Source organism: Neurospora tetraspora (assembly GCF_033439725.1).
Source record: "Neurospora tetraspora strain CBS 560.94 chromosome Unknown B0H65scaffold_8, whole genome shotgun sequence".
Taxonomy (NCBI): Eukaryota; Fungi; Ascomycota; class Sordariomycetes; order Sordariales; family Sordariaceae; genus Neurospora; species Neurospora tetraspora.
In genome coordinates, this window is record NW_026944390.1 from 2,861,529 (window position 1) to 2,885,788 (window position 24,260).

General features: G+C 50.0%; 7 protein-coding genes across 7 annotated transcripts; 4 read left to right on the forward strand and 3 right to left on the reverse strand.

Moving 5' to 3' along the window:
* Nucleotides 1–529: 529 nt before the first annotated feature.
* B0H65DRAFT_512375 (uncharacterized protein) lies at nucleotides 530–1,480 on the forward strand (the record flags this gene model as incomplete). Its single annotated transcript, XM_062828567.1, has 1 exon — nucleotides 530–1,480. The coding sequence occupies one exon, from the start codon at nucleotides 530–532 to the stop codon at nucleotides 1,478–1,480; it is 951 nt and encodes a 316-aa protein (XP_062678019.1).
* Nucleotides 1,481–2,390: 910 nt separating this feature from the next.
* B0H65DRAFT_553026 (putative bifunctional P-450:NADPH-P450 reductase) lies at nucleotides 2,391–5,818 on the reverse strand (the record flags this gene model as incomplete). The annotated part of the gene is made up of 3 exons (XM_062829937.1): nucleotides 2,391–5,534; nucleotides 5,585–5,631; nucleotides 5,686–5,818. 3 exons carry the CDS (start codon nucleotides 5,816–5,818, stop codon nucleotides 2,391–2,393), a joined length of 3,324 nt encoding a protein of 1,107 aa, XP_062678020.1.
* A 1,163-nt stretch (nucleotides 5,819–6,981) lies between these two features.
* B0H65DRAFT_582776 (uncharacterized protein) lies at nucleotides 6,982–9,148 on the forward strand. Its single transcript, XM_062830864.1, has one exon. It carries the CDS (start codon nucleotides 7,186–7,188, stop codon nucleotides 8,818–8,820), a length of 1,635 nt encoding a protein of 544 aa, XP_062678021.1. The 5' UTR covers nucleotides 6,982–7,185; the 3' UTR covers nucleotides 8,821–9,148.
* A 294-nt stretch (nucleotides 9,149–9,442) lies between these two features.
* Nucleotides 9,443–11,269, forward strand: B0H65DRAFT_592478 (uncharacterized protein; the record flags this gene model as incomplete). Its single annotated transcript, XM_062831127.1, has 1 exon — nucleotides 9,443–11,269. The coding sequence occupies one exon, from the start codon at nucleotides 9,443–9,445 to the stop codon at nucleotides 11,165–11,167; it is 1,725 nt and encodes a 574-aa protein (XP_062678022.1). The 3' UTR covers nucleotides 11,168–11,269.
* A 580-nt stretch (nucleotides 11,270–11,849) lies between these two features.
* On the forward strand, nucleotides 11,850–13,335 carry B0H65DRAFT_327309 (glycosyl hydrolase catalytic core-domain-containing protein). Its single transcript, XM_062823481.1, has 2 exons — nucleotides 11,850–12,715; nucleotides 12,875–13,335. Exons 1-2 carry the CDS (start codon nucleotides 11,988–11,990, stop codon nucleotides 13,266–13,268), a joined length of 1,122 nt encoding a protein of 373 aa, XP_062678023.1. The 5' UTR covers nucleotides 11,850–11,987; the 3' UTR covers nucleotides 13,269–13,335.
* Nucleotides 13,336–13,402: 67 nt separating this feature from the next.
* Nucleotides 13,403–14,614, reverse strand: B0H65DRAFT_533580 (uncharacterized protein; the record flags this gene model as incomplete). The annotated part of the gene is made up of 1 exon (XM_062828983.1): nucleotides 13,403–14,614. Exon 1 carries the CDS (start codon nucleotides 14,183–14,185, stop codon nucleotides 13,403–13,405), a length of 783 nt encoding a protein of 260 aa, XP_062678024.1. The 5' UTR covers nucleotides 14,186–14,614.
* A 2,522-nt stretch (nucleotides 14,615–17,136) lies between these two features.
* Nucleotides 17,137–19,150, reverse strand: B0H65DRAFT_582786 (uncharacterized protein; the record flags this gene model as incomplete). Its single annotated transcript, XM_062830865.1, has 2 exons — nucleotides 17,137–18,262; nucleotides 18,313–19,150. The coding sequence occupies 2 exons, from the start codon at nucleotides 19,148–19,150 to the stop codon at nucleotides 17,169–17,171; spliced, it is 1,932 nt and encodes a 643-aa protein (XP_062678025.1). The 3' UTR covers nucleotides 17,137–17,168.
* Between the last annotated feature and the right edge of the window lie 5,110 nt (nucleotides 19,151–24,260).

The window sequence follows — 24,260 nt, forward strand, 5'->3', positions numbered from 1 at the left end:
GACCAACCGGAAAGTAGCCCGTCTTCCGGTGTTCTTGTCGAACACTGAACAAGGCTTATTGTCCTCCAGCCTTACCCGGAGGCTACCTGGAAGACGAATAGGATGCTTCCCCGGCAGTGTTCTCGAAGCCGGGTACAAGTCCATTGTCCCGGAAGGGTGTAGCCGATGGGAGCCTTTGTCCCGTTGTTCTCTCCCAAGTTTTGGCGGAGGTTAATCGAGAGCCTATCGATCTGGGTGTCGTAGATGGTCTTCTTTGTTCAGCTTTTCTGTAAGTGATATCTGATATTGGGAATGGGGGCATCTCGACGAGTGTCGAAAAGGTATAAGTATCGGTGTTGGGATCATCCAAGTTTGTTCGATTCCTGTCATCAGCATCAGCAGAAACATCAGCAGCAAACACTTAAGAACAACAAGACTTGAAGTCCAAGTAAGCTTCTCACCAACCAGCAACACGTCAAGCCACACCCGCTTCCACCAACCAACCAACCGTTCGGGTACCGCTCCCGAACCACCAACCGTACGTATCATCATGTGTTTCACCACCACTTCCACCACGTGCACCAAGCGCACCTTCACCTCTATCGAGGACGAAGACTCTTGTGCCCCTCAGGCAACCAAGCGCATCTGCCTGCCCATCCACAAACCCACCCACATCGGTCCTCTCACCCTCAACTCCCCTCCCAAATTCGCTCCCATGCGTCCCCTCCCGTCTATCTGGCCCTGGAACATCATGGACGCAGCCACTGACCTCGACGCAGATGCCCCCATCCCCCCTCCGGCCTCCATCGCCTCCCGCATCCCGCCCTTCCACACCCACGGCTCTTCGCACTGCGGCAACCACGCCCACGAGCACTCCTTCCCTTCAGGCAAGAAGTTCAACAAAAACAAACGAGTAGGTACTCTCTGCTCCTTTTGCTTTGGTCCGTATAAGCAGGGTGACCTCCACCAGCTTCCCTGCGGCCATTTCACTTGTTTGTCGTGCTTGGAAGAGAGGGTGAGACAGATCCCTACGTTTATGGCTGTTAACGCTGGGCTGATTAATCAGACCGTCACCAAGCTGCGCGAAATCATGGATTATCTCGGTATCATCACCGAGACCGATGGTCTGGCTGCGACAGTTAGGCAGTACTGGATCGAGGAGTTTGCTACCCTCCGCCAGGAGCTGGCGATCCTGACTAACTTGTCTTGCTCCTATTGCCTGGTGCATATCCAGCCGTCCCGGTTTATGACTTGTTTGTCGCCGGAGATGTCAAAGGTATTGTGGTTGACGGAGGAGTGGCTGGCTGATGAGGAGCCGGAGGATAGGATGGTGTGTGGATGGCCGGATTGTAGGGGGTATGTGCCTAGTTGGTGTGGCTACCTCTTTGCTGGGGAGAGGGAGGTGAGCGAGGCGGAGGATGCGGAGGGGAGGAGGTGGTGGTGTCCGAGTTGCAAGGGGAATTGTTTCGAGACGGAGGAGGGGTTGAACCCGGGGAGGTAAGATGTCGTGGAAGGAGGAGTGTAAGAGTACGAGGAGGATGGTCGAGCTTTCGTTTTCTTGTGTATGGAGTTGGCTTTGTGGGATTTCTTCAAGGTTTCCTAGAGTGTGTCGTAATTGCTAGTTAGAAAATGCAGAAAATCGAAAGAAAAAAATGGAAGACAAAATGCGCAAACAGGTTCGATGTTCGTGAATAATGTACTTGGATCTCGAGACAACGTCAGCGTCGTTGATCCTGATGCGAATAAGATGTGATTTTATCTGTGTCAGTGAGAAACAAGCGCCAATTCTGTTAGTGACATAACAGTTATAGCTCAAACGACGCGGACGGGCAATGGGTTTTGTGCCGTCCCTCTCCGGGCGGACGTCGGATTCTGGCTCGCGCGCGCAATCGGTTGATGGTAAACGGCTCGTCGACGGCAGAGTATGTAGCTAGCTATTGGAGATGGAGGGCTCAGCATATTCGAAAAGAGGTCGAAGGTGTGAACGAGAAAGATTCTTCAGTTGCTCCTAGCAAACGGAGAAGGGAAGCAGAATGGAGGACGCCCTAGAAAGCGGCCCGAGCGCCACCACGGCTTCAGTTTGCTGCGGCAGTCCCCGCCAACAGGAACTCCTTCCCGTCCGCAACATCATTCCACTTTCCGTTTTCTTCAACCTCCATCATGAGGAAGACATCTTTTGATCAAGGACAAGCAAATTCAAATGTCTGCTTTCCAACCACCCGCATCCAATCCTCAAACCTCTCGCAGTTCATTCCCCCATCACCCTCCCCGCACCTTTTTCAACCTCCATCACTGTCGCACCCGGCACTTGAGGAAGACACCTTTTGATCAAGAACAAGTAAATTCAAACTCTATCCAATGCCTGCGTTCTAACCAAGCTCTAGGTACCCCGGCAATCCTACCACCACCGCTCAATCAAAAACATCAGTAGCATACCTCTCATTCCTCACCCCCTCAAACCACTTCAACGCCCTCTCCTCACTAACCTCCACCTCCTCCACCTTGAGTCCGTGCAATTTCAACCCCTCCACCAACCCTTCCAACTTCTCCAGCTCACCCTTCTCCCTCGCCTCCACAATCATCTTCTGCCTCTCCACCGCAATCCTCACCACCACCTTCTTCACACTCTCCCCGACCTCCCTGCTTCCACAGACATACACCTTCGCGCCTCTATCCCACAGCCCCGCCAATTCCTCCCGATCCTCCCAGATGCGATCGCCAACGTACTTGCACCCCTTCGTCTCTTCACTGTCGGGACAGCGGCTGAAAGCCCTTCGAACCGACACGGCACCGATGGATTCCCACTTGTCGAACTCGTCACGGTACAAGTCGTCCTGGTCCGGGTGGCGACACCCGTAGAACAGCACGGCGGGCGCCAGGGAGCGACCAGCAGCGATCTGCGCCGCGCGTTCCTGCACAAAACCGCGGAAGGGAGCGAGGCCGGAGCCGGCGGCGACCATGATCAGGGGGGTTTTGTCTGCGTCTACCGGCAGATGGAAGGCCTTGTGGCTGGGGCGGACGGAGACGTTGAGCTTGTCGCCTGCCTCCAAGCTGGCCAAGTAACTGGTAGCCACGCCGAGGTGTTTCTTGTCTGGGTTTGACAAGGAAGGGGTTTCGAGGATGGAGTAGGTCAAGGTAACGTGGGACCGGTTCCAAAGGGGAGACGAGGAGATGGAGTACTGGCGCACGCGCATGGGCGGCAGCAAAGAGAGGAAGGAGGAGAAGGGGAGCGGGATGGCAGGGAATTGCTCGAGGAGGTCGAGGATGGAGACGCGGCGGGAGGTGATCTTCTCGGTGTAATCGGGTCCCGCCAACTGGCGGAGTGTGGCCTTGGTCTCGGCGTCGTCGGCGGCTTCGGCGAGAGCGAGGATGTTCTTCTTGGTAGCCGGCTGGGAGAGCTCGACGTAGGCGCCTAGGACGTCGTACACGGGTACGGGGACGCCCGTGGGAAGGGTGGTGGTCTGCCGGGACGCCTCGATGGTGATGTTGGTGTCCCATGCCAGCTGGAAGCGGCGCATGACGCGGTTGACCGTCTCCTTGGGGTTGATGGGCAGGACGGCGAGGTAGTCGCCAGCGCGGTAGGCGCCCGAGTCGCTGGAGAGCTGCATCTCGATGTGGCGCTTGGGAGGAGCACCAGGGGCGGTGATGGTCTTGGCGTCGACTACGACAGCCTCCTGGACGTCTTGCCTCAAAGTGGAAGAGCGAGGCTTGGAGAAGTTGACGGTTATGCCGGATTGAAACAAAGCCTCGGTGTCATCCTCCTTGCTGACTTGGTACTTCTCTTCCATAGCAGGCCAGAACACCTCGTCCTCCCACTGCTCGAAATCGGTGAACATCTCGCCCTTGGCAGCGTCAGCCAGACCGAGGGAGCAGATGCGGTCACCGCCGCGCTCCGAGACGGTGTTGTCGACGAGCTTGGGAATGCGATGGAAGGTCTGCGCCCAGTCGTGATGACCGCAGCCGAAGACGGCATACTGAACGCCCTCAAGCTCGTTACCAGTCAGGCTCTCGAGCCAGCCGACGAACAAAGCAGCATTGTCAGGAGGCTGACCCTCGTAGGAGGCAGTGATGAAGATCACCGGCCTGTCCTTGGGCAGGTTCTGGTTGGCCGCATCCAAAGAGTCGACAATAGTAGCCGTGAACCCGTGCGCCTCAGCGTCGGTGGCAAGGCGCTGAGCAAACGTCTCGCAAGTACCCGTGTTGGAACCATAGTAAATGCTGATGGGCTTACCCTCTCCGCTCTTCTTGGGCTGACCAGACACGTGTCCCTGGGTACTAGGCTTGGGAGCGACGAGCTCACCCTTCAGACGGCGCTCCAGGTCAAGAGCAGACATACCATCGCGGAGCATGGCGCGCATGTAGAAGTCCTTGGGTTTGGTGGTCAACGTCTGCTTGTACTGGAGGGTATAGTTGGGATCCTCCGGCATGAAGTTGAAGTTCTGCAGGCAAATGGCCATGACCAGCAAAGCCTCCTGCCACGCGAACGGACGACCAATGCAAGCGCGCATGCCGTTGCCAAAGGGCTTCCAGAAATCGGGGAACTCCTTGTTCAGACGCTCAAAGTTCTCGTCCAGCATGCGCTCGGGCAAAAAGTCGTGGGCGGTGTCGCCAAAGACGGCAGGGTCGAGGTGGGACTTGGAGAAGAGCAGGGCGAAGGGCTGGCCCTTGGGGATCTCGTACTTGCCGCCGATGATGGTGTCCTCCTTGGACTCGACGCCGATCATGGGGATGGTGGGCGAGAGACGGAGGGTCTCGCGCAGGACGGCGGCGATGTAGGGCAGCTTGTTCATGTGCTCGAGCTTCACGGGGCCCTTGCCGCACACGTCGTCGACTTCCTTCTGGGCCTTGCGGTAGGTCTCGGGGTTCTTGAGCAGCTGGTAGAAGGCGAAGCTCAAGAGACCCGAGGTGGTTTCGTGGCCGGCGATCAAAAAGGTGATGAGGTTGTCGATGATGCTGTCGTCGCTCAGCTTCTGGCCCGTCTTGGGGTCGACGCCGTCCAACATGGCCGTCAACAGATCCTTGCGCTCGGAGGGGTGTTCCTTTCGGGACTTGAGCACGCCCTCGGCGGTTTCACGGAGAACCTTGATGTCCTCGTGGAACTTGCGGTCGACCTTGCTGTACATGAAGCCGGGAAGGGGCGCGCGTCGGGAGCGAGTGCCGGACTCGATCAGGAAGCTGGCCATGGCGTCGACAAAGGGGTGCATCTCGTCGTGGTAGTACGAGTTGAAGCGGTAGTCCATGGAGCACAGGGCGATGGTGTCGAGGGTCAGGCGGGTGAAGTCGTCGGTGACCTTGATGGCCTGGTTGGAGCCGTGGCGGGCCCACTTGAGGGCGAGCTGGCTGGCGATCTCGTGCATCTCGGGGAACATGTTCTGGATGGCCATGGGGCCGAAGGCAGGCATGAGGATTCGGTGGGCGATGCCCCAGTTGGGCTCGTCGATGCGGGCGGTGAAAAGACCATCGTGGATGCCGTGTCGGACTTCGTTGAGGGCGGAGCTGACGGTCTTGTGGAATCTCTTTTCGTCACACAACTCGTGGATGAGTTTTTGGGAGCCCTGTTTGACGTTAGCTGTGCATCAAGTAAAGGTATGGTGAAGAGACTTACCACAAAGACCGTGTTTCTGCCGGGGAAGTTGAGACGGAAGATTTCGCCTGTTACTGGTTAGCTGCTTTCTCAAAAGCTGATATCAAAACAGTTGTACTCACCATACTCGTTGGCAAAGTTGAGCATGGACCCAAGTGGGAACTCGGTGTCAATGTCAAAAGCGTTGCCCACCAGGGGCAGCCCGGGGGGTCCTGGGATGGGGACTGTTTCCGGTTTTGTTTCGTCTGAAGACATGATGAAGATGTGTTGTTTTCACACGCCTGGTGCAAAGGGGGGGCTTGAAGTAATAAGCACGATTAGGATGGAAATATTGGGCCCGATCTAGAATGGTGATTTGGGCGCGGTGATAGTTGTCTTGGGTCGGAGTATTGTACGCCGTATTCTTGAGCCTCGGTGGAACAAGAGAGGCTATTAAATAAAAGTTGTAAGTGGGTGTGTAGAGATACTCGGATACTGACTTCTCTTCAAGATGGTGGGATGGATACAAGTCTTTATACGAAGGTCATCAAACATCAGGAAGATGTGGACGACGGCCATGACGTTGAAACGCATTGTGACAGGTCGACCCTTGTCAGTCAGAGCCCCCATGCCCCCTTTCGACGGCTTCTTGTTCGCTGACGGTTCCTCTTGGCTCCTCCACTTTCATCGGTGTCAAGAATGAACTGGGTTCGGTGCCGTGGTTGCGTATCATTGCAGCGGGACTGGCTGTGTAAAGTGATGGGTGTTCCACCCGACCTCGGTTGTCTCTGAGCTTACCTGTCAATGCGCATTGTCTTGGGTCCGACGGCATGTTTCGATCGGAGAATTCACTTTGTTGGGTAAGGTTTTGGACCCCTTTTTTTGTTTGGGTTGATCGAAGCCATTCCCGTCTGGTCCAGGGGCAGAGTGGGAAGTGGCCAATGTCACCAGGGATTACGCCCGTTACGGTGGGAGATTGAAGCGGAACGGAATTCTCGATTGCGATTGCTGACCGACCGGACTTCTTGTTCACTTTCCGCTGCCGGTGCTCTTTCCGCCCGATTCTCCGACAGAACCTTGATGGCTCCGTGTGTTCTTTTGACGATAACGGTCTCGATTACAGTGCGCTGCCAAGGCCTTATCGCTTATCGTATTCTTGACCGCTACGTCACCTCCCATATTGAGCCCTAACCCCAAGCGAACTTTCCCCTGAAAACGGCTTGATGCCATCACCATTCACCGAGGACAATGAAGGAATTCAAAGTTCCATTGTTTGTCCATCTGCGGCTGTATACCGTTGCACAAAAGCGTCAACAAAGCGCCTGAATCCAGTCCGCATGCAGCACACGAGTTTGAGCCTTGTTTGCGCCCACCCCTTTCATTTGAACTCGCAGTGTCTGAACACCTCAAAAGTTCACCGTCCTCTCATCCGAACTGGCCCTTCTTTCACCGACCAGCACCAACATCGTCGACTCTCCAGCACCAACGTACGCAGAGCTTCGATGCCCGGACCATCGCATTTACTGCGGAAGAGACCGTTGGAAATCATGGTGCCGGAATCCCATAAAGCCTCCCCGAGAGGCACCCTTGGAATCAATCTACCCCAAGAAAATACGTAACAATCAACAGCCAAGAACCCCAAAATGACCAGCGCTGACCAGATCCACCATCTTTCGACTTGGGACAATGTCGCTCCTCGCACATACACCGGTCGGGTGATCTGCTTCCCACTTGATGACGATGCTCGCAAGAATCAGTCGGAGAGTGCCAAAATTCTCTTGAACTGTCTGCGGAGCAATCTCGATGTCCTTGTGAAAGAAAGACCCGACTTTGCTGGAAAACTCCAGCTCGGAGCAAACTTGACACCCAACGAGAAGCACGGGAACGTCTACCTCCTCACGTCATCCAACTTTCGGATCTATCTGAGGCCCAAGTACCCGAAGGAGCTCGAGTCCATCTATGGGACAGTCACTGCTCGAAATGGCACAGAGAATGTAAAGGCAAGGGGAATCAACTTCGACGAGAACTTCACCGACTACGACACTCTTAAGCGTTCCAAATTCCCTGTTAGACCATTCATCAACGCGGACTTGACCACCGACCTGATGCTTGAGGAAGGAAAGCCCCCCATCCCGGTTGTGGAGGTCGAGGTTATCTTCCTCAACGGCGGCTTCTTCTTCAACCTCCTCATCCACCACACCTACTTCGACGGCAAGGCGTACCACAAGTTCCTAGAATGCTTCGCCGCCTGCACTCGCAGAGACAAAGTGCCCCAATTCCCCTGCAGCCCCATGGTCAAGCTTCCTTACGAGCAGGACCAGTCCCTCGCCGACAAGAAGTTCGAGGACATCCTCCCCCTGTGTTCCGAGTTCAAGACCTGGCCAAACAACGATCTCAAAGGTCCAACCCAGCCCATCCAGCCCGATATCCCCAATAGCGAGAGACCTCAGTCCTTCAAAAACGACAGCAAAATCTTCATCTTCAACTTCTCCAAGCTCAAATCCCTCAGCCTCGAGCTCGCCCACCTCCTCCCCAGGGGCAACAAAACCACCCCTCCGCCATCCGCCTACACAACCCTCTGCGCCCTCCTCTGGGCACACACCCTTGTCGCCCGCGAAGCCATGCTTAACAACAACTCATGCGACCCCAGCGAACGCGCCATCCACACCCACTTCTCCTCGCACCCTCCCTTCTTCTCTACCCCCGTCGACTGGACCAGCACCAAGCTTCTCCAAAAGTATCCCGACCTCGCGGCCCTTTCATACTTCGGCAACACCGTCACCTGGGCCATCACCACTCTCCCCGACAAATCTCTTTTGCATAGCATCGCTTCGGGAAACAAGACCTCCCTCGCCCAAGTCGCTGGCGCCATCAGCCTTTCCATCTCCCGCGTCGACCCCTCCTTCCTCTACACGCGCGAAGCTTTGTTTAACGCAGTCCCCGATCTGCGCCAGCTCGGTCTCCCGTGGGATAGCCGGATGCCGGCGGAGTGGGGGATGAATAGCTGGGCGGATTTCGGCGCGGATGTGGAGTGGTCGTTGCCTGGTGTTGCGAAGAGTCCTGACTTGAGTAAGGGGACGCTGGCGGACGCGCAGAGACGGGTGCAGAAAGAGGTGGGAGGGTCCGGGGGATTGATTTTGCCGGCGAAGAGGACGAGGCCGGAGAGTTGGGAGTGTCAGTTTAGTTTGCCGGAGGGGGCAATGAGGGCGTTGGAGGGGGATGAGGTGTTTGGGGGGTATTGGGAAGGGGTGGTTGGTGATGAGCCGGTGTTCGAGTGATGGGAGTGATTGGAATTTTGTCATTATTCGAGCAGTTTTTCTCTGCGGTGTTGGATCACCTGCGGACGGGAGTTATCATGGAAACGAACAGAGATGATGGCATCAACAGAAGCAGGTATCGGGCGCACTGATGCCATGGGATATGGAGGGAAAGGGTATTGGACTCACTTCTGTCACCCATTTGAGAACGTGGAATGGAAGGCGCAAATGTCGGAAGGCGTTCATGGTGATACGCCCAGGTTTTGCATGTTGAGGTTTACAAGGGCGGTTAGGAACGCAGTTCACGGAATAGGTTGACAGATAGCATAGTACGAGAATCAAAGAATAGTGTTTGTCTACATTAACCCCCCTGACTGACCCTTCACCCGAAACTCACAAAAGGGTTATTGTGCCACCAACATCGCACCCGTTCACCAACCTGCCGTGTCCGCACAGCCGCGCTGTTCACCCAGTAAGAACACTGACCTTTACTCAACCTTGACAGAACCTGGACGGCGAACCTATTCACTGTTCCTCGGACAGTCACTGCGCCTGCGGGAAACTATGCCCCAACCGATATTTAAATCATCCTCTCGCGGAAGATCTGGCCCACGATTCCCCTTCTTGCACCATTCCCATCAAAATGACCAACACCAACACCAACAACCACGAGCAAAAGCCCAAAACACCCACCATGACCAGCAACCAGGTCCTCGACCAGGCCGTCAACAAAGCCATGGACGAGTCCTTCAACGAGTCCACCACCCAGCCCACCACCCAGCCCACCACCCCCAGCCCCGTCATCACCACCTCCCCCCTCGGCCTCTGGAACAACGTCGCCCCCCGCGTCTACACTCCCCGCCCGCTCTGCTTCCCCTTCTCCCCCTCCGCCCGCCTCGACCCGCTCTCCTCGGCCTCCACCATCCTCCGGTTCCTGCGCATCCAGCTCCTGCGCCTCGTCAAAGTCCGCCCTGCCTTTGCCGGCAAGCTTCAGCTTGGTATCAACCTTTGCGAGTCCGACAGGCGCAATCTTACCTCTGAAGTCTACAACGACTGGCATGTTTATCTTCAGACTTGTGAGGGGTATGAGATCCCTTTGACTGCGCATTTTCCTGATCACGAGGAGGTGAAGGGGGTGTATGCGGGTATTGAGGAGAGGTTTGAGCCGAGGGGGGTAAAGGGGTGGCCGAGTGAGTTTGGGGAGTATGATGAGTTGAAGAGAGCGGGGTTTCCGGTCGAGCCGTTTGTTAATCCGTTGTTGACGGATTTGTCGACACTTGAGGAGGGGGGCGAGGCACTGCCTGCTGTTCAGGTCAGGATTTTGTTTCTGAAGGGGGGGTTCATTCTTAATGTCTTGGGACATCATACGATGTTTGATGGGGGAGCGTTTACCCAGTCCTTGAATATCTTGGCGGAACATACGAGGAGTTTGAGTCCCACGTGGGAGGCTGTCCCTGAGAGCCATGACTTGGCTTTGTCTTTGCCGACTATCGAGAAGCCGTACGAAGAGCTGCTGGCTGAGTGCCCCGAGTACAAAGAGTGGGAGGATCACGCACCTGACGGTCCTACACATCCCGTCTGTCCTCGCTTGCGCGAAGACGACTCGTTGACCGGTTCTTCGAAGATCTTTGTCTTCACGTTTGCCAAACTCGTCCAGCTCCAGAAGGAAATCGCGGCTCATGGCGTCAAAGCCGGCATTTACGAGTGTCTCTCCGGTCTCTTGTGGGCTCTGACGTACTTCTCCCGCGTCACGGCCTCCTCCAAGTCCACCGACCCTTCGTCATTCGAGCGTTTTCTCCACGACCATTTCGCCTCGGAGCAACCCGTCTTCTCCACGCCCACCGACTGGATCGCTCGCGTCGCAGCTTTGAAGTCTACCGACCCCGAGGTGGTGGCTTTCAAGGAGCAGATTGCCAAGGATACGAAGGAGTATTTGGGCAACAAAATCACCTGGATCAGCACCCGTCTACCCTCCGCCTCTCTCCTCATCGACGCCGCCGAGAAGCAAGACCTCGCTGCTTTGGCAAAGATCGTAGCAGCCATCAACAAATCCAGCACCGACATGGCGGAGAATATGGAGGAGTACATCACCACGCGCACCTCCCTCTTTGCTGCTCTCTCCAATCCCTCGGATGACCGAGTCGACGTCGACATCCGCCACATCGGCCTCGCCCTTCGACCCCCGCCAGCCATCCGAATGGCAAATGAACAGTTGGAAAAACTTTGGCGCGGACACAGAATGGAGGTTTCCCCCTCTTCCCTCTTTGTCGTCTCCGTCCTCTGTTCTAGAGCCCATGGTCCCAGCCAACGCCTTCTGTTCTTCTGCCTCTGCCTCTTACTGCCACCGCAACGCCTTCAATGTGACTAAACCGGATGCTGTACGTCGTGTGCAAGCGCGCTATGGCGTTAGCGGGGGACTGTGGTTGCCGGCGAGGAAGGAGCAGAAGGAGGAGGTGCTGGTGCAGGTTAGTTTGCCGCAGGGAGCGATGGGGGTTTTTGAGGGGGTGGTTGGGGGTGGGAGGTGGGTTGAGAGGGTTGTCTAGAGGTGGTGTGCATTGGGAATGGGATTGTACGATTATCGAGTTTGGGATTCAGATTGTGGAGGGACTGGACTACCTTAGGAAGGGAATTGTGGAATCACGGACTCAGATTGGAACCTCATGGAACTGGTTTCATTGGGATGGCGCTAGGTACTCATTTTCAGCAAGGGACGGGAAGGCGCAAAGGTCGGAACACCATGGCGGATGTCACACCCATCACAGACCACAGGATGGATTAGATTACTGTCACAGTATATCAAGAATTCTTGTTGCTTTTTACTTGATACCTCTACTGTCCCATGCTGATTGACTGTTGCAGATCCTCGTATTGTTTCTGGTGACACGACATCCCCGTGGCGCTCCTGCCACATCGTTGGCTCCGTTGTTACTCCTGACGATAACGGACGGGAAGCAGATAAGGAGATGTACGTTCCCGACTCCCGACGGCAACTGAGACTTCAAGTTGCTCTTTCCTTCTACTCATGACTTTTCTTCCCGTGAAAATTTTGAGCAAACTTTGACTTCGACTTCGAGATGGATCCGTCGAGATAATCCAGCATTTCCAACCAGCATCGATATCCGCAATCTTTCACGCATCTCTTCCTCACCCGAGTCACTCGCTCCAGTCACCAGTCATCAGTCACCGCCATGCTGTCCATCTACGTCCTCTCCATATGCCTCCCGGCACTGGCCACTGCCAGAACATCCACCAAGCGCGGCCTGATCTTCACCCCCAACAGCAACTGGCCCAAAGACGACCTGATCTGGATCACCGGTCCCAACAACCTAACCTGGTACCACAACTACCAATCTCTTCCGTCTCCCGAGTCCAACTATGCCGCCCTTTCTCAAAAGCAGATCCAATTTGTGCCGACGATGTGGGGAGGCAACGAGAACGACACCGACTTTCTAGGGAATGTGACTGCTTTGATGGGGGTTGATCTCAGCAAAGATGAGGACAATGGGAAGGGCGACGGGAACGGGGATGGTAAAGGGAAGGACAAAACCAAGCGAGCAGGAGACAAGCGAAACATAACCCATATCATGACCTTCAACAAACCCGACCAACCCTTCGACGTCGGCGGCAGCGAAATGGAGCCCCGAACGGCCGCCAAAGCGTGGATCAAGAACATCATACCACTCCGACGATTGGGAGTCAAAGTCGGACTACCGCTCGTCAATGAGCCGCACAAGGGAGGAAAGAAACGAGACGGGGAAGAGGGATCATGGCTGGACATGTTCTTCGCCAACTGTTCTGGGCTTCTGGACAAGCTGGAGGACGCAAGAGAGAAAACGTGTGGGTTCGACTTTGTGCCGGTCTATTCTCTTGGGGACTTTGAGATGTTGAAGGAGAGGGTAGGGATGTTTGAGGATGCGCAAGTCCCTTTTCTTTCTTTCCATGTCCGCTTCACGCTTTGCCCGTTCCCTTCCCTTCCCTCCACTTCCCTCGCCTTACCTCTATAGCTTCCCCTTTCCCATCCATCCTTACCACCGTCCGCTCTCATAGTCTCACCACTAACACCAACGTCACCCAGCTTCCCCGGCCTCGACATCTGGATCACCGAATTCGGCCTTCCCTCCGAGACCCTCAAGAACACGCAAGAGTTCTACAACCAATCCATCCCTTACCTCGACAGCAAGGGGAGTGTCAAGCGGTACGCCTGGTTCGGCGCCTTTCGAAGTATCGTATCAAACGTCGGACCCAATCAAGCTTTCCTGGATCCATACGGAGAGTTGACGGATATTGGGTCGTGGTATCTTGGTGGAAACGCAACGGGAAGAGAGGCCCTGCCGAGCGATGACTACATGGGGGAGGATGATAAGTGCACAAAGGAGAAGCCGTGTGAAGGGGAGGAGAATGGGGAGGGAACATTGCGGCCCGGCAGGCTGATTGTTCTTTTGTTCTTCTTCATGGCGGTGTTGGTATAATCAGCTCTTGGGGTAATTCAGCGCATCTGTTCAACGCTCACGCTCACTGCGGCCCGGTCCCTTCCCGATCCCTTCTGCCCTTCATCGCCGGCCTCCATTACCCTCTCTCCTCCCTCCTACTCCCATCCCACGGCCTACTCAGCACAATCCCTATACCACGCCCCCAACTCCGTCACCCTTCCCTCATCCCCCAAAAAACTCGCCCACCTCCCGACATTCCCAATCGTCTCCGGCCTCATGGCCCCAAACCACGCATACCTCTCCACCCAATCCAACGTATCCAAATACTTGCAACTCTCCCTACAAAAGCTTTCCACCTCCTCCTTGGGTATCGGATTCGCCTGATCCCAATTCGTGCACGCAAACTCGGTAATCCACACCGGCTTGTCCGGCCCCAGCTGGTGATGCGTGCTCCAGATATAATCATAAAACGACCCCAAGTTCGCATGTCCGTACCAATGCAGACAGTAAAAGTCCACATCCGACCCGCGCGCGCGAATAGCAGCCATGAACTCCTTCAACCACGTCACGCCCTGCGGCGCTGAACTGATCCCGGGGCTTCCAGCCCTTACCCCCTGGCGGCGCAACGGCTCAATCACCCTCAGCCATTCCTGCGCCGCTAGTTCAACAGGCATGTTACTCTGATCAGCCAGTTCCGGCTCGTTGAAACCCAGGATTGTTGGGGGGCCATTACATTGCGGATCCGGGTAGCAGGCGTTGAGGTGCGAGGGGAGTTCGTCAATGTAGACGTGGTTCCATTGCATAGGCACGAATTGGAGAGAACAACCCGGGCCGGTGCCGGGCGTGAGGCGCGGGGACCAGTTGTAGAGCCAGGAGATGAGGGAGCCGGGTTTGGAGAAGAGGAAGGGCGGGTCGGGGGAGGAGACGGGGAAGGTTAAGCCGCGTTTGGATGTCATTTTTGTTTTTGGGGTTTGTAGGGAGCTGGGTTTGAGGGGGGGTTGGTGGGTTGAGATGGAAGTCGTGGCTGTTTAGACCGGTATTTTAGTCGAGCGGGCGGTTGGCGTTATGGTAAGTAAGCTTGCGCTTGAAGCTGTGGTAACGTGGTTGAGGTTGAGATCCGGTTATGGCGGGGTTTGAAGCTGGCGACGGTCTAGAATCTAGATGGTTGACGTTGGCGTCTGGCGGATATTGCGGCCAGTATTCTAGTTGGAAAGTTTAATCTTATGCAACTGAAGAGTGAACCAAACACAAGAGGAAGAAGAAAAGGGGGCTCAGCCTTAACAGGAGATGAAAGTGGATTCAAGCTGTCGTGATTGTTGACATCGGCATCCGGATGAGCTGGCGAGGGGTCGCCGTCGGCACTGCGGCAGTGTCCCGGCAGTGTCCCGGCAGTGCACTGTAAGACGCGATAAGATAAGCGCTAAGCTCCAGGGCTCCTTGGCTTCAGCGGCTGGCGGTCCCCTGATGACGTAGTTTTGGGGCTCGGCGTGTCCACTTTATTTCAGTGGTGTTTGCGGTTAGGGTTGGCTATGGTAAAAGACGGCGATGAGGTAGTTTTGGGGATATCGTTTTCTCCATTTACTTCACATTAAGACCGCCGAAAGTGCGCTTGATGCCTAGGCCATTATCTGCTTCATTGACTCTCTTCTTTGCAAGGATTTAGCGGTTGTAGTTGTGAAGTTATCGCAGAGTGACCAACGACCCCTCAAAGCAGCCCGAGCCAATGCATCGCCAACCCGCCATGGAACTTGGAAGCGGGAGGAGGAACCGAACCAATTTCCAGAGTAGCTGGGTTCGAAAGTGCCATTGAGGCATGAAAAAAGGGCAAAAGAAAGTCCCGAGTATGCGGGCCATTGTCGAGGCAGAAGATGGGTGATTGAATGATTATTTGAGTGGGAAAGGGATAAGTTGGTGTTCAATGGTGATGGAGTGAACAAGAAACATCAGAAAACGGAAGTCGAGTAGGTATAGTTTTGTATTCTCCGTGCTCTCCAGCGGAAAATCTCCGCCCTTACCAACCAAACACTGGAATGCGGACAATCACCAAAGTAAGGGATGCACGTGGCTTGCCCGCACTTCTACAGGTGTCTGCCGGGAATGGCTTCACATTGTTCCAGGCCGTGTGCAAACATTGTTCTTTGCCGCGCCCCTTTGACCACAAATTGTCATCCCCCTCTCGCCCCCTACCCAGACGGCTTGCGTGGAAGCTCCAAAGACTGTCAACCAGGCTGTTCTAGACGTTTGACGGTTCATACAATTGTCTTTGTGATCCCGATTGATGAATCGTTTGCTTTTCATTTGTGCCCCCTCTCCCCCTCTCCTCTCAGACAGAAGGACTCGGCTAGCATACAAGAAGTCGAGTCATGCCCACCTTTGACTTGACAGTCGTTCCTGTCGTTTCCCTACGACCTAAAGACTGCCAGAATCTGTAATCATCAAGCCATATCCGACACATCTCTCCAAATATATCGAGACCTGATAATAAGCCAAAATGGACGCCAAACCCCACCAAACCCGTCCTGACCCGACATTCCCCCAAGTCATACGCGCCCCCTTCAAGTCCACAACGTTCGCTCTTTCGGGGGTAGGGTACGATTGGTACAACTGGAATGAGAAGCCCTTAGAGTGTCTGTGAGGGGCGTTTGGATTGCCTGTTTGATGTCAGTTTCCGTCAACCCTTCTCTTCTTGTTTTCTTCTTCATTAGGTGTCATTGTGTTGACACCATGGACAGTTCGAGGAGTTATTGTGTTCCATTCGACCGAACACACGGCTACAATGTCACGATAAGAGGACCCATGTATGGGGAGATGGTCAGTAAGAGGAAAAATCCATATCATCATCCATAAAAACAGAGCATATGACCGCTATCCGAGTCCAATCGTTTCATCGATCCATCCATCCGTCCGTCCGTTCGAACCGGTCACGTCTACCGTGCCGTTTCGCCCAATCCCTCTTAGAGATATGATAAGGACAATGAGACGAAACCAGAACAACAAATGGTATCTTGAAGACAGAGACAAACAGGAAAGAGAAAAGAAAACAGCATGCCATCCCTTCTAGCCATGGCCTTTTGTGTACCTTTTGTGTATGTAGAACCACCCTCTCTCCTTGGTCATGACAATGGAAATTTTGTCTACCGCAGTCTTTCGTCACTTTTGTTTACCACGGAAACATGATGAAACCACGAGATCTGTCAAGAATCCACCCAGGAAAGTCCGTCAAACATCTTCCCAACAAAGAGATGAACCACGACATCTGTCAAACATCCACCCGAGAAAGAATGCAGCAAAGGCCAATACTTTTTCATAACATCATAAAGCAAACCCAAGCATCGCTTTTGTTTCTCAAACCACAAGGAAACCACCACCCAGTAACCATAATCATCACTCAGGAAATGTGTATTCTCGCAAAGAATTGCTATGTAACAAAAAGAAAACCGTGTCTTGTGTGTATCGAGTCGAATCAACATCGAGTCGTCGTTCGTAAAAACCATCGCCGTCGTACTGTCGTACAGATAAACGCTTTGCATCGCCTTTGCGAATGCGTTGCGCTCAACTGGAGGCCAGGGATGTTCCCAACATCAGAGATGCTGCTTGCTGTCGTTCGTCCTAGACGTCTTCGTTCGTCATAGTTGCGGTTGTTGGTCCTTTCGGAGAACAACGCAATCCGAGCTGAACGTGTCTACTCGAACAACAGACAGACAACACTCGTCGGGCCATGCCGTCCTTCCACGTACGTAGCCTGAAAACCAGGCCCACACGATGTCATTCCCGGTGGAAGAGGGATCGTGGGTATGTGTAGTACCGTACACTTGCTGCTGTTTCCTCATCCGTAGTAGTAGGTATCGTTACCGGTGTCCAGTCCGTATCCGAGATCCGTAAGCCATATCCGAAATCCGTAGTCCGTACCCGTACCCGTAATCCATATCCGTCCAATCCTTACACCATCGGCAATGAATCCACCGAAAGCTCCGAGACAGTGCTGAGATTACTCCGGTGTCGCTTATGCACATGCATCGTTGTCGGGTCGTCAATCAGGGAACCGCCGGGACCGGTAGTGGGAGCCTTCCTTTTCTGTGCAATGATTTGGTTGAGCGGGGGATCCAGGTTGAAGTCACGCCATGGGCTTGGGGTAAAGTCAAAGTAAGGGGAAGTAAGAGGAAAGGAAGGGGGTAAAAAAAGATGGTGAGGTCCTACCATGGAACTGTTTTTCCTCCTGCGGGCGGGGGTGATGGGTGTTGTGACCGTCTCCAGACTGCCGGTCTTGATACCTCTCAGTGTGCCGTGGTAGTAAGGTCCCGAGAACGAAAGCGATTCCTGGGTGGCTCGGTCGCTGAGAATCAGCTGCTGGTTGATTTGGTTGCGCCGGAAAGCTCCGACAGCGTCCGCGTTGTTGGTCAGATGGTTGAGTAAGGGGTGCATGGCCTGTTTTTCGCCGTCCTTCTTGGTCGGCGAGTTGGCGGCGCTCTCCGGGTCCAAGTCCAGCTCTTCATCGTCTTCCGAATCAGTGTTATCGAATCTCAGGAAATCATCAATGTCGAGCTTCGCCTCCTCCTCGTCCACTTCCGGGATGCCCAGCTCGGAGTCGTCACTATCGTCTCCCGCGTAAAAGTCCTCGCCCATGGGGAAGAAGGCCTCGGCCGGACCCCACGGTTGTGTGTTCATAAAGTCGCCAAACGTGTTGGAAGAGACCATGGCGCCCATCATGAGGTAACCGGGGTTGGTAAGCAGGGGAGCGAAGTAGTCGAGAGTAGCTGATGGGACATCGTTAATAGCCTCCTCAGCTGCCAAGTCTGCGGCCTGGTGGTCCCTCTTGAAGATCATGATCTTGCGAGAATTGGGGTTGAAGACAGCGATCGGCTTGTTCTCGGATCCGTCCAGGTGGAAACGGCCCACGCGAGGTTTGCCCCGTTGGGACCGGGATGGCCTCTCAGCCTCGGACTCTGAAGACACAGGCGCCGACTCGACACGTGCTGCCTGCTTCTTCCGGATAATGGGCTCTGGGTCCTCTTCTTCTGTTGTTTCGCCGTCCGCTGTGACGAGTTAGCTCCGCACAAAGTTCGAACGAACTCGATTGACTCACTCTCGTATCCGTCAAGCTCCGCCTCTTGCGCTTTGGAGAGAGCCGAGTCGGACAGTTCTGGCGTTATTGTCGGAATGGGTACCGTCAGGTTAGGCAAGAGAGGGGCACCCAGCATGGATTGCGGCATCTGGACCTCATCCTCCGAATCCATAAAGAACTCTTGCGGATTGCTGTCATAATCCCAGAAAGATTCGGCCGAGGATGACTCATTGCCACGCTCGATCTCGATGCGGAAGGCGGGGTCTAGCTCGTTGCGGTCAACAAAGATATCAGGGAACAAGTCGGCATTGGATTCGGTCTCGGTGGTTGTCGAGTCCGAGTCACTGTCGTCGTCAGGAATACCGGCAAAGCGAACGTGACGTTTGACGCTGACCTCGGTCTCGACGGAGGGTTCGGGGACTTGCTCGATGAATGTGCTCTCCTCGTGCTCCGACAGACCGCCCCAGCTTTCATTCTCGTCAGCAGCATTGTCGTCGTCGTCCTCAGGCTCGTCATCGTCCTCATCTTCGTCGTCACCGTCTTCGTTCTGTTCATCTTCCTCGTCCTCCTCTTCGTCTTCCTCGTCGGCATCGTGGTCTTCCTCCTGAGCAATCACTTGGGGCCGAGGGGTGTTGTCCAATGGACGCTTGCGGGAAGCTCGCGTCAAGAGGTGCTCCTCCTCGGCCGCCATGACATTGTGCTCGTCATCTTCGCTCTCGCTGAGGTCCTCGACGGCCGAGTAGCCTTCATCGTCGGAGAGGTCGAGGGAGGAGGAAGAGGTGGAGGAGACGGAAACCCGGCGCTTGGTAGCCTTGAGAGGCGTCCGCGGGTTTTTTAGTTTGATGGTTGTCCGGGACATGGTGGGGGACTGGGTGACCGGGTATAGGTGGGTGGTGGTTGGTATGATGCAAGCGGCGGTGAACCGTGCGCGGAGCTAAGATCTGGTCGGGGGGTTGAAATGGGATTGCCCAGTCCAGAAGGTTTTCGTACGGGGGGATTGTCGTGTAGGTATAATTGGATGTCGGCTGGAGCTGTCGAGGGGTCTTGTTTGGGTGTCTGTCGAGGATCCCAAGAACAGCAAGACAAAAGACGGGGTCGGACTTGAGGTGGGGATGGAGTGACTTTGTGACGGTAGAAATCGGTGGCAGTGGAGAAACGGGGTATGCTCCTCTCTCAGGGTCGTCTGGACTAGCTGTCTGTCCTTTTGTCTTTTTGATAGTGTTGATATGATGTTGTCTTTTTGGGGTAGATTCTTCTGGAGGTCGATGATATGTTGTAGCCGCTTTCCCACTCTTCCAAGTCCTGCACTGGGACACTGCCTGTCCTATGCCCTGTCGCGGTATGTGCAGATGCTGTGCAGGGAAGAGGCCTTTTTCGAGGTTGAGAAAAGCCTGGATAGCTTCTGATAGTCGAGTGGTATGGGTAGGGAGGGCAGGGATAGTCTCTCTCGTTGAGGCTGCTGGACTGCGGGCGCTGTGAATGGCACCCGCAGTGGGCGCTTAGAGCTCAACGACGGCCGAAGGCATCTTGAAAATCTCGACTGAAGCTAGTTTATGTATGCTGGTGGGGTTGTGAGGGCGACTTCGTTGTCTTTGGTTATGGTGGTTGTGGTGGTTGTGGTTGGGATGTTGAAAAGGAAAAAAGGGAAAAAAGAGGAGGCGAGAGAAGGAGGGGAGCAGTCCGTCGTCAGCCAAACAGCAAAAGCGCAAGGGAAACTTTTTTTGCTTCCCGTCACTTTGCACTCCCATTGCTCCCGTTGTTCCCTCGCAACCTTTCATTTTGCTGCTGCCACTCCTGGAGCCACCAAGACTGCTGTAACTGCTGTAACGGCAGGTAACGAACCGTACTGATTGGTTTTGTCTCTCCTTTTCTGGTCTCTGATTGGTTCAATTGGGTGCCATTGGGTTCCACTGGTTCCACCGACCCAGATCGTGGGGCAGCTTCAGTGGATTCATGTCGTGCGTTCCGCTCTCAAAAAGGGTACGTACCTTTTCTCCCTCGAATTGGCACTTGTCGCGGCCCGGTTGGTTGGACCATTCCACGCCAATGCCGACGCCAATTCGCCATTTGGCAGCTGGTCAAAGTGGAACAGTCTAAAATTTCACGCAAGGTGACAAGCAAACTACCGCTTTTACCCAATCGTAAGAGATTTTAGTCTCTGTTACATTGACCTCTCTTACCCCCCCCGCGCCCCTGCCCTATATTGTATGTGAATCTCTTCGAATAAAGTGAGAAGAGGTTTATAATAATCTTGAACGTTTTGGCCATTAGCCGTAATAATACTTATATAAATAAAAAATTTATTTAATAGTTATTCGCGATTATCTTAATAATAATAATACGTATCTAAATTCGGATTGCTCGTTGTACTTTGTGTAAGCTAGAGCTTCCTTATTATATTTTTCTTTTTTGTATTGTAATTTATATTTATTATTAGGCATCCCTTAGCGGGTATATTCGTTAAGCGTAGTAATTATTATCCTAAGAAATAGGTATTGTATTTCTATTATTCTATATTAAATTTATTTAAAATTTGGTACCAATAATAGTTTAGTCTAATTTTACCTTCGATAAAATTTTCGGTTTCGTCTAAGACTTTGAAATGTATTCCGATTTTATTATTTTACTTATTTTGAATAGGACTGCGTAGTAATGTATAGCTATTATTATTGAATATATGAACTTGGATAAATATTAATAGTTTTAAATTCGGTTTATATATATTATTATTCGAATTCTATTTAATTTAATCGTTCGGTTAGCGTTTAATTAAGTTCCGCGTTAACCTCACCCGGAATAGGTTGAGTATATCTATCATATTATTTATTAATATAGTAATATTATTTTAATAGTAGTAATTAGCTTTGGCAAAAGTATTATATTTTAACTAATATTAACTATCTTATTAATAAAGGTTATATTATAAATTATATTATTTAATTATTTCGCTTAAGAATAGAGGGACGTTATTGTAAAGTACTCCGGCGTTAAATCATTATTTATTAATTAAGACTTTTATAAGGTATATGATATATTTATTATTATTTTCGAACTTTTTATTAATATAATTAGATTAATAGATTATAAGAGTGTATGCGTTTGGGATATCTTATATATATTCTCTTCGGATTTAAATAAGTATTTTACTTTTACTTTTTTAAATTCCTCTGCGCCCTTGAATTCGCTACCTATATAATATTCGTAGTTATAAATGAATTTTATACAATTTATTAATAGCGCGATTTCTACGAAAAGTTCTCCGATCTTTATTAATTCTATCGGACCCTTCTTCTTTCCATCCTATAGTTCGGATATATAATTATTTTAATTAAATAGTCCGAATCCTATATATAGGAATACGCCGGTTTTTATTAGCCTGGGAAATTTATAAACTCCTTTCGGATTTTTTGCGCTTTTATTAACCGACCTAATATTAGTATTATTTTTAATTGTATTCTGTTTAGCAAAAGTTGGAACTTTGAGCGCCTCGAATTCTTCTTTATCCTTACTATAAGAATTATTATATTAAAAATAATTATTTATATCGTTAGTAAGGATTTAATTAGTAAGGCGAAGAAATATTTTATCCGTGCTTTAATAAGGCGTAATATTTATAATTAAGCCGATACGCTTTTAATAATTTAAATTTATTATTTTATATTCGGCTTCCGGATTAGGAACGATTTTATTAATAATTCGTTACTCTAAAATCCTAATATCGTATTATTATATTGATAGTAATATTAGAGATGGAAATAGATATATTTAACATTATTCGGGTTATATAGTATAGCGAAGTTATATTTTAGGATATTATAGATTTATAATAGCGTTTCAGTCGTGCCATCTATCGTAGTGGAGAAGGGATTATTTATTTCTTTATACCTTATTAGTATTTCAATAGGTTTAGGTATACTTGTAAGAAATAATCTCCGTTAAAAACGTATTTCGACGATAACCGTTCGTAAATATATAAATCCGAAATATTATTTATAATAAATAGGATATTTAATATAATTTAATCCTAATTATTTAATTAATCGAAATATTCCCAGTCTATTATAAACCTTAATTTTAGTATATTTAGGATTATTTATCCGAAGAAATAAATTAAATATAATACTACGAAAAAGATTGAATTAATTATAGAATATCCCAAAATATATATTATTACGAATATGAAATATTTTTACAAAATTATCCTTAACGTCCTTTAAAGCTGTATTAATTATATTAATTATATACGTACTATATATTATAATAAATATAATTATTATTTTTTTCGAATTGAATAGTTATTTAAAAAGTTAAAGAAGAAGCTTGGTCTACCGACTGATGGTTTAAAGGTAAATATTTTCTTAATATACTTCTAAAACTTCTTCGGGGAGCATATTAATTCAGTTTATATTAAATATAATATCGACTTCTAAAAATTTTATACAGTTCTCTTACTACCCGAAATCTCTTAATAAATTATATATACTATAATTATATTTAAAGTAGCTGACTCAATCCGTACTTTGTTTAATTTAATAGTATAAATACTTTTTTCATAAGATCAAAAGTATTTGAATATTTATAAATGTAATCTCTCTATAGAACATATTAGAATCCTATTAGTTATTAATTATATGATTTAGAATAATAAATGTAAGAACAATGTTCTGCTTGCTAGGCAGAATTTGTAATGCCTACTATAAGGCCAATGTCAACCTGTGACAACCGCCAACCTTCTAATTCCTATTAATTTCATCGTTTTATCCTTTTTATACATTAACCAATAATACTAACTATAAAAACGACGATATTTTCAATCCTTCCCTATAAAACTATACATTATATTACCCTTAGGACTATCGATATCGTTTATACGTAAATAACTATACAATCTATATTATTAATTAAATCTAATTTCGTTTTATAAACGTAATAAAAAACTTTAAAAATGTTAAAAGTTTTACTATTAATAACGAATACAACATCATTTACTAGCAACCTTCCTCCCCCGGGTTTATATACGTTATTAGTTTATCCCTTAAAAGTAGTAGCTATCATTTTAGCTAAATTCGAGAGCAGTAAAGGGATATTATTAAAGAATATATTTTAAATAAGAATTAGTTAATTAAATACTTCATAAAATCAAAAGGGAAGCGATAGCGAAATTACAATATATAAAGTATTAAAAGAAAATGCTAAGAAGGTAAAGTATTTATATAGGTAGAAGAATTTACCGTTATTAAAAATAAAGACGAGGATTAAAAATAAAAATAAAGATTAATATTAGTAATAATATTAATCGATTAGAATTAGCGCTATTAAAGTTCCCTCCTTATCTTTAATTATTAATTCTATATTATCCACCTCCGATTTAGCCGTAATAAGAGCCTCTTCGTTAGCCGCAATAAATTTAGTAATAAATTCGAACTTTTTAAACTTACTAAAGCCAAAAATCCATCATTATTTATAGAAGGCCTTTAACTAAATTATATTAAAGTTGGTATAATTCATACCTAACTCGTGAAAGGTAATTTCAGCAATTAATTCAATATAATTATTAATAACTTCAGCGTTAATAATTTACTAAAACTCTAAAAAGTGGATATCTCGCTAATTAATCCCCTTAATCTTTATTTTCTAATTTTCAATACCGTTAGGGTATATAGAAATACTATAATCAATAAAGGATTTAGCTACTAAATTTAGGTTTCCTAATTTAAAACGATTAATTACCCGTACAATAATATATATAAATATAATCCTCTTCTTACCGGGAATCTATTTTTTAACGTCGACGTTGATAATTTATTATTCTTCGACGTATCGTTCATATTCATCGAAAAGATATACCTTAATAAATTTATTAATATAAGTAACGAAAGTTTATAATAAAGGTATAAGACCGCTGAGGATTAGCGTTCGGTTAATATTATATTTATTGAGGGTATTAAAGACCTCCTTTATATTATAAA

Coding starts and splice junctions, on each gene's coding strand:
- B0H65DRAFT_582776 (XM_062830864.1), top strand. CDS start 7,186: ATGACCAGCGCTGACCAGATCCACCATCTTTCGACTTGGGACAATGTC.
- B0H65DRAFT_327309 (XM_062823481.1), top strand. CDS start 11,988: ATGCTGTCCATCTACGTCCTCTCCATATGCCTCCCGGCACTGGCCACT. Junction 12,716..12,874: donor GTAGGGATGTTTGAGGATGC/GCAAGTCCCTTT, acceptor AACGTCACCCAG/CTTCCCCGGCCTCGACATCT.